The 9,013-nt window shown below is 40.5% G+C and overlaps 1 protein-coding gene across 10 annotated transcripts in view; it reads left to right on the plus strand.

The window, feature by feature from the left end:
* The first annotated feature begins 250 nt into the window (after positions 1-250).
* C2H1orf159 (chromosome 2 C1orf159 homolog) overlaps positions 251-9,013 on the plus strand; it is a 33,025-nt gene continuing 24,262 nt past the window's right edge. For 6 of the 10 annotated variants that reach the window (XM_036177891.1, XM_036177898.1, XM_036177894.1 and 3 more), the window contains exon 1: positions 251-341. Coding sequence is in view for 1 of the 10 variants with exons in the window: in XM_036177897.1 (XP_036033790.1) it covers positions 504-506 (3 nt within the window). In the remaining 9 variants the exon portion in view is untranslated. The other 4 variants (XM_036177892.1, XM_036177895.1, XM_036177897.1 and 1 more) reach the window with 4 other exon arrangements.

The raw sequence follows: 9,013 nt of genomic DNA on the forward strand, positions 1-9,013 counted from the left end.
GGCCCTTTTTCCCTACACCTGCCCCATCTCAGTAACAAAGTAGGGCCAGTTAAATTTCAAAAGATACCTCGGCCTTGAGTGGAAGATCTGAGATCTTTTCAGATACTAGGGCCCATTGGCAAGGCACTCACTCAGAGGTCACAACTCCTACCCAACTTGCCTAGAGCTAGACCCAGCACCGATTGGACGCCGCTAGGGACATTGGGGAATGTAGTCTGGATGTTGTGTGCTCCCCTTCCCCCACGTCCCCCCAAGTCTAAGTCGTCTCAGACTATATTTCCCAGTCAGGGCTCCAAGCAAAACCCAGCTGCCTGGAGAAAATCCTGGACGAATGGACTTGGGTGAGGGGGTCGCTAGGGGTTGTTGTTTTTCTCAGACACCCGCCTACGCCTGGGGGTGGGGGTGGGGGAACGGAGCGGGAGGTGGGCCAGAGACTACAAGTCCCAGGGAGTGCTGGCGGCGTTCGCTAGGCGGCCTGTACGAAAGAGGAACCCGCCTAGTGTATGGTGAGTGAGGGCCCTGGTCCGACTAAGGCTGTACGCGATAAAGGCTGCCCGGCTCGGAGTAGCTCAGACTCCAGAACTCGCTCATGGCCCAGCGGGAGCGACCACCGTCTCGCTGCCATGTTGTCAGTGATGCAGCGGTACGGGAGGAGCCGGGAGCGGAGCGCGGTGGTTGTGCAAATGGATGAGGAAGGGAAGGTTGCGAGGAAAAAATAAACCGCAGAATGGCGGTGCGCTGGAGCAGAGCAGGAAGTAGGAGGTGTGGGACTTCCGTTGGTCTGTTAGTGTCACGAATCGGTCCAGGTCCTGCCACAGGATGTGGTCTTCTTGAGGACTTTGCTGTGCGTTATTAGCGTGATAAATTTCCTACCGCATTTCGGCGTTTGGCCTTTGCAGCTTCTCCCCCCAATTCTGTTCTTAGTTAATTCAAAATTATGTAGGCATGTTTTTTGAGACCGGGCCAAGTAGCCCCTGGAAGCCTAAAACTTTGGATCATCCTGCTTCTATTGCCCATAATCTTGTGTTTCTTAGTATTACTACAGTGTACAGAGAAGGCAGAACAGAGATCATTTCATTTTTTCCCCACCTTGTTGTGTGCAGCTGGAGGATATGGTTGGGGAGCTGAATCCAGGGCCTCTTACATTTTAGGCCCTTGCTGTTCAACCCCTGTTTTTTCTCTATCATAAATCCTGCAGAAATCCATGGCTTGGCCTTCCTGGGTTGATCTAGGTCACAAAAATAGTTTGATGGTGGGTACACTTAAGAGCCACACAATACTTTGAGTACTTTTTTATTTTTACTGACCCTGAAGCTTGTAGAAGGAACTACAGATCTGGATTATGCAGATAGTTTCTTTCCTTGACTTACATATCCTGGCCTTAATAGTCTTTCCCAACGCAAAGCAAGCACATATCTTGATGAACTTGAGCTCATCTTAGGCAAGCTCTTTTGTCCATCGGCTTGCATTTAATTTGGATCTATAAGATAACTTGTTTAAAGAACATTGCTACCAGGCAGTGGTGGCATACACCTTTAATCCTAGCAGTCAGGAGACAGAGGCAGGCACACAGCATTGCTTTGGACCTGAGAAATGGCTTAGTGGTTAAAAATGTGAGTTCTAGTTCCAGCACCCATATCCAGGTGCTCACAACCACCTGTAACTTCAACTTAAGAGGATCCAACTCCATATATATATAATTATGTAATTAAAAAATCTTTAAGAAACTATGGAGAGATGGCTCAAACTAAGAGCACTTGCTGCTCTTGCAGAGGACCAAGGATGAGTTCCTAAACACCTACATGGTGCCTACAATCATCTGTAACTCCAGTTCTAGGGGATCTGGCACCCTATGGCCCTCTGAAGGTACCAGTTACCCATGAGTAGAATAGGCTGTTCTCAAACTCAGAAATACACATACCTCTGCCTCCAGAGTGGGATTAAAGGCCTGTACCACCACTCCTTGTACTTTTTTATTTTTGTGGGTTCACTGAGTTCAATTAATGCTGCCTGTTGGAATGTTAACTGATCTTGTTGTTGGCTTGATCTTATACAAGAAGTCATAGTTTCAGTGAGTTCATATGTGCAATGATTGTATCATGTCCAGAAGACAGCAATTTACAACGTTATTCTCCATCCTCCAGCTTTTAAATTCTTTCTGTCCTCTCTTCCACAATCTTCCCTGAGCCTTGGAGAGGGGAGGGTTGAAATAGATGTCCTATTTAGGGCTGAGCATACTTATTCTCAGTTCTTCACCCACCAGCTAAGTTATCTTTTTACTTATTTATTTATCTATTTATTTATTGAGACAGGATCTGGCCTTGAACTCACAGAGACCTTCCTGTCTTTGCCTCCCAGGTACTGGGATTAAAGGTGTGTACCACAATACCTGGCCTAGATTACCTTTTAAAGGAGAATGCAATAGTGTGTGACATTTTGATCTTTGGCATATGTCAGTATGTCATGTCACTACCCTGGGCCAGATGTATTCTATTCTTTTGACCTGGATGCCTAAGGAGGGATTTTCCTTTCTGGTATTACCAGGGAAATGGGAGGTGGTACCTAATCAATCATGAGGGAGTTTCCTTTGAACTACCAGAGTTTGGCCTATAGCTTGTGCTTGTTTCTAACTAGTTCTTATAACTTAAATTAACTCATTTCTATTAATCTACATCCTGCCATGTGGCTTGTGGCTGTTTGTAGATGTAACTGGCTTGTTAAATAAGAAACACAGAACCGATTGCAGAGTTAAAAACCATAAGGTCAGAGCAAGAGTGGAAAACCTTACCCTAAACTGCTTCTGCTGTTCTTCCTCTCTGCCAGAGACCTACTTCTCTGCGTCCTGTCTATTTAAAAACTTTCTGTTCTCTTCTCTCATTGGTTGTAAACCCAGCCACATGACCTCCTCGTCACTGCCTGTTTGTACAGACCTCCAGGTCTTCTATGGTTGGTATTGAGATTAAAGGCATGTGTCTGCCATGCTGCCTGTGTCCTTGAACACACAGAGATCCACCTAGCTCTGCCTCCCAAGTGCTGGAATTAAAGGCGTGCCCCACTACTGCTCAGCTTCTGCTCTGGCTTGCTCTGACCTCAAGGCAACTTTATTGACATACAAATAAAATCACATTTCAATACAAATAAAATATCACTACATTTCCCCTTTTCTATTTTAATAAAAAGAAAGAAAAGGAAAAAGTTATAACTAATGTAAGAAAAACTATATACAAAAGTATAATAACTATATATACCATATATACAAACAATAAATACCTAAACAATGCCTAGTCCATTTGTATTTGACAAATTCAGAGAAAATAATTCCATTATCTATCCTATTTTGGTAAGTCCAGAATGTACCTGATTCACCTTTTATCCTAACTTATATTGCTAACGGAACTGTCTTATAACATCTTTCAAATTTATACACTTACAGCTCTTAGTGAGTTTTTCTGAAATCCTTAACAAAGATAATTATAACTATAACTAACTGATCTTCAACTCCCTCAGAGACCCAAGAAGGAAATACTACTACCTAATAAAAAATAAAAACAGGAAGTGCATGCAAGCAGCTTCCAAAAAAAAAAAAAAATGTGAGTTGACAGAAACAGCCAGCTGTCTGGACAGTCACCTGAGGTTTCTCTGCAGTGTTGGGGCATCATCTTCAGCCTATAGGCTTAGCGTATCTGACAGACTCTTTTGTGAACTAGGATGTATACAAGGTCAACAGTTTGACCTCACATTTGGTGAGAGCAGTCCGTGTACCAGAAACACCTGAATTCCATTAGTGTCATGTCATGATTCAGGATTTTAAATTCTGGAAATTATTGACGTCTTTTCAATTCAGCTGTCCATTTTTCTTGGCTGTGTATATGTGGCTTCATCTTGGCATCCTGTTCTTCTCCACATCTCTCTATTAAACGCCAGTCTACTATTGAGAGGGGTGAGCTTATTCCATTGCACATCAGAAGCCATTGGCCCACTCCCTGTTCAGCTGCCTTCGAAGAAAATGGCACGGTACCTTTTACAGATTGCAAAGGTCACTCACTGCAGGGATGTCGCCATATTGTCCTGCCCTCAGAAGATGCCTTTTGTTAAAGCCACAACCACACTTGTTTTGGCAAGAATTGGTAGTCCTTGGTTTAATGCCCTGTCTGTCCTGTTTGTCAGCAGTTGATTAGAGGATACTTTGTTGTCCAGTGGCTAACTTTTGCCACAATGAAAGTTAACTCCATATGCAGTTTCTTCAATGCCCATATTTTCTCTGAAGTAGATTGGTTCTGCCAGGAGCCGTCATGTCTCATAGTCATAGCAAAAAAGAAAAATTCTTAAGTTATTAAAACATTTTAAATGCCATATTCTGTAGAACTCTGAAGGGTTTGAAGATGACCTGTCTATCTAAAATATATCTGTTTGATATTGAAAACACTCCTAATATGACTACAAGTTCAATTGTAATGTCTAACCACTAATTTTCATTTCTATATATCCTAATAGTTGGTAATACTAACATTCAAGGATTAGCAAATTGCATTAATTGTTAAATGAATGGTATAAATACAATATCTCGAGCAAGATTAGAAATACGTGTATGGTATATTCTAACAATCTCAATAATAATAATTTGTATACAATATAAAACAATCCAATCGAATGTAAAGTATTTAAAACTAGTAATTGTCTTTTTCTTTTCTTTCTTTTTTTTTTTGTTTAACAAGCACCTTTTGCCTAGCACTTTTCCTAACCCTTAACAACAACTTGTAACCAACCCTCCTAAACAATGAAAACTATCCCAGACCCAATACCCATAAAAAGACCAAAAAACCACCCACCCCACACTACCCCTTTGGGAATGTGGGCGTCGAATTCTTAAAATTGCTTCCTGCTGGGTATGGGCAAAGTTATCTTTATTCTGAAAAGAAAAATGTTGGGTTAATTGTCAAATTCTAGGAAAGATAACTATATTCTTTGTTTTCAATAATGCCAAAGTTCAGGGTTTATCTCAAGTCCTTATTCAAGTAGTCTTTGAAACTGGATCATCTCAGCTAGCCAACTCAGAATTGCTCTAAGCACTTTGTAGTCCAAAGCTGATCTGTAGATGATGTTTGTCAGCTTAGTGATAGTATTTTCCACGTGGAATTGTCATTGTGGGGCCCCATCTTCTTCCTGGAGATTTCAGTTGAAGTTAGGCCTGGCCGTGATTTCCTGCAGAAAACTGAAAAGAGACTCGAACACAAAGACATGTATAGGCAGCTAATTGAAGCCTTTTCTCTAGAATTAATTAGTACTCTATATGACCATTATTATCTTAACAAAGTTTAAAATACATATATATACATGTATATGTATATATGTATATATATATATCTTGTAAATTTTGATATAAAATTCATACTTTAAGAAAAGTTTAAAGAATCAGAATAGAATCAAAGAATTGAGATTAGTAATAGAATAGTCCCTTAATTAATTTGGTTTTTCTCCGGTCCCATGTCAGAAGATGGCTCTTTCTTCTGGTATGATACATTTTCCTTTTAACAACATGCTTGAGTTTAAAGGAGGAGGGAGCCATTCTCTAACTCCAAAATCAGCTTGAAGCTTTAATTGAACTGGGACTACAAGAAGACTAAGAGTATTAATTTTTTAGTGAAGAGCAGAAACATTTAGAAAGATTTATGAAATTTTGTAGATGATATACCAATAGGCCATTTTACTCTTTTTCCTGGGACAGATGATTTGTCCTTTTTCTTCAGTTGTCTCATTTGTCCAGTGTTCTTCAGATTCCTTGGCCTTCATTCTCCTAAAAGACAAAAACAAAAACCCTTCCCCAAGTCTAATTTGGGGGAGGTCCCCTTTTGGCAAGTTATATCTGATTAAATGAAAAGGCATGTATTAATGGTATAAGTGAGTTTAAACTGGATAGTCATGTTGGTAGATGAACTATCACCTCTTCTAATTAAGAGGTCTCTCTTGTTCAAATCGAACCTTTATCAGTTTTGATGGTACACACAGCTTATCTTCTCCTGCAGAAACAAAAGCAAAACCTCGTCCCCAATGTAACACATACCCTAGTTTCCATTCTGAGGTCAGCACATCCTTGAAGTATATAGGCTGATTTAATTCTGTTGTTTTTTCTATTAACCAATGTCTCTCTGCAGCTGTTGTTCCTTTCTCATTAGCATTGAGAAAATTCAAAGTTAATAGAGCATTGTGCAGTCTATTTCTGGGGGTTTTTGTTACTCCTTTCTGTTTATTTATCATGTCCTTTAGAGTTCTGTTGGATCTTTCTATAACTGCTTGGCCTGTAGGATTGTGTGGTAGACCTGTAATGTGCTTTATATTATAATAAGTAAAAAACTGTTTCATTTTAATAGAGACATATGCTGGAGCATTGTCAGTATTAATTTGTGCAGGTATACCCATGATGGCCATAACTTCTAGCAAATGAGTGATTACAGAATCAGCTTTTTCAGAACTCAAAGCAGTTGCCCATTGAAATCCTGAATAAGTATCGATAGTATGGTGTACATATTTCAATTTTCCAAATTCTGCAAAGTGAAACACATCCATCTGCCAGATTTCATTCCTCTGAGTACCCTTTGGGTTACATCCTGCTGGTAATGGTGTCTGATTATAGAAGGAACAAGTAGGACATTTCTTTACAATTTCCTTGGCTTGTTGCCAGGTTATGGAAAAATCCTTTTTTAAACCTTTACTATTGACATGATGTTTCTTATGAAATTCTGAGGCCTCCAGCACATTTCCTATCAATAATTTATCAATCTCATCATTACCTTGTGCTAGAGGGGCCTGGCAGACCAGTATGGGATCAGATGTGAGTTATATATAAAGGATGACTCCTTTCCCTGATTGTATCTTGTAATTAAGAAAAAGAAGAGAAGAAGGGAGTCAGAAGAAAGAGAGAAGAAGAAGAAGAAAAGAAGAAGAAGAGAAGAAGAAGAAGAAGAAGAAGAAGAAGAAGAAAGTCAGAAGAAGAAGAAGAAAGAGAGGAAGAAGAGAAAAGAAGAAGACGAGAGCTGGAGTAGGAAGAGGAAGGAGGAGGAGAAAGAAGAAAGAAGAAAAACGAAGAAGAAGAAGAAGAAGAAGAATGAGAAGAAGAAGAAGAAAGAGAACGGGTCAGAAAGAAACGAAGAGAAGGTTGAACTATAATAGTTTTGAGTTACCGGTGGAGAAACAAAGAAATAAAAGACATCTCTCTCGAACGCAAAATATTTTCTGAACTTCCATTATGATGAAGTAGAAGACAGATGCATATAGAAAAGTATAAAAAAGGTGGGTTTTAAATTCAAGGACAGATCCCGGTATCAGAACACAATCACTGCTGCTCATCAGCGAAGTAAAGCTGGATATTCTAGGTTGTTGGAATATCAAAAAATTGAAAAGAGATACCATACAAGGGTGCCAGTTGCCTGTGCATTTCCATTCTATTGTAGAAACTGGTATTATTATATATTACGTTTACTTGTCTTGAAAGCTTCTAATTATTTATGTATTTTAAAACTTATTTTCTATAATTGTCATATAATAGGCAATTTCTTCACGTGTATTCAATTTAAGAAAGGTGTTATACGGTCTGGACAGCGTTTATATGTGCAGTCTGGGCAAGCCGTTGCCTGACCACATGAGCGGAGCGTGCATTAAGAAAACCGTGCACTTGCAAGCTCTTAAAGCAATGGCGACTAGTGGGGCCAGGAGCCATGTCGGTAAATAAAAGGCCATAGGGAAGGGCTCAATAACTGGGAAAGAGAACTGTGTAGGGGGAACTAAGGAAAGACTGGTGTACTGGACTCCAGTGTTGAAAGTATGTTCGAAGCTGTTTTTTTTCTCTTACAGCTTGTGCCTCACGTCCTATGTTGAAATACTTCCCCCCATGTTAAATGCCATATGTATTTTTTGTTGGGATCATTGGCTCCCCAATAATGACATGGAGGCGTATTAATTATGAAAGCTCAGCTGATAGCTTAGGCTTGTTTCTAACTAGCTCTTATAACTTAGATTAACCCATTTCTATCGATCCTCTTAAATAGCCTCCATTACAGAAAGAATCAAGTTCAAAAAATCACTGTCTATGTACTACATAAACCGAGTTTGAGGCCATTGCGCTGAGAATACATACTAACGCACACGACGAGCGACGGGTACCACAACACCACACACGACACGACGACACACAACTACGAGCACAATACACTTACGCAGTTGCTAGTGTGGTTAATAAAGGCACATGCCTTGCTAAATTTCCAGCCTTGGAATTGGCAGAGGCACAAGGAGCCTTGAAGTTGAAGGCACAACACCACTCACCCAACGCAGGGCATGAAGATAGCACAACTACAGGAGATGGCCTGGGAAAAAATATACGTGACTCGTGTATTACACCTATCATGAATAAGGCTGCAAGACCCTCACATCACACCAAAAATCAAAAAGCGTGACCCTGGGCGAGGAAATAGCATAGGTGAAAAGTGGCCTGCAGAAGCAAAGCATTAGGGAATTTGAGTTTGTATCCACAGCACCCACATAAAATGTTTGAGAAAAGGAGACAGTGGAATTCTGTTTGGATTGGGTGTGTGGATTGTCGAAGACAGGGTTTTTCCTCTGCTGAAATCAATCCTGCCCTGTTCCCTGGTATCTGTGCTCAGGTCCAGAATTAAGGCGACTAGCCTGATGCAACCTCACAGAATCGCAGCCGGCATCTCCGCCATCCACAGTACTGGGATTAAAGCCAGGCTCGCCACCACTGACCTGACCGAACGGAACAAGGTAAGAAAGTATCTTGAGGCCTCCATGAGTAGTCAGCTTCAGCATAGAATATCATTGGAGCTCCAGGGTTCAAGTGAAAGATTACCTGTCTCAAAACATAACAGTGATATGGAGAGACTGGGTTAATAGTATGGTTTAAGTCGAAATCGTAAATACAAAGTAGACTGTTGGTACATGCCCTATTTGAGCAATTACCTTGTAACAACGAAGGTAAGCTTGATTTCCAAGGACTAGTCCG

The sequence above is a fragment of the Onychomys torridus genome, chromosome 2 (assembly GCF_903995425.1).
Source record: "Onychomys torridus chromosome 2, mOncTor1.1, whole genome shotgun sequence".
Classification (NCBI taxonomy): Eukaryota; Metazoa; Chordata; class Mammalia; order Rodentia; family Cricetidae; genus Onychomys; species Onychomys torridus.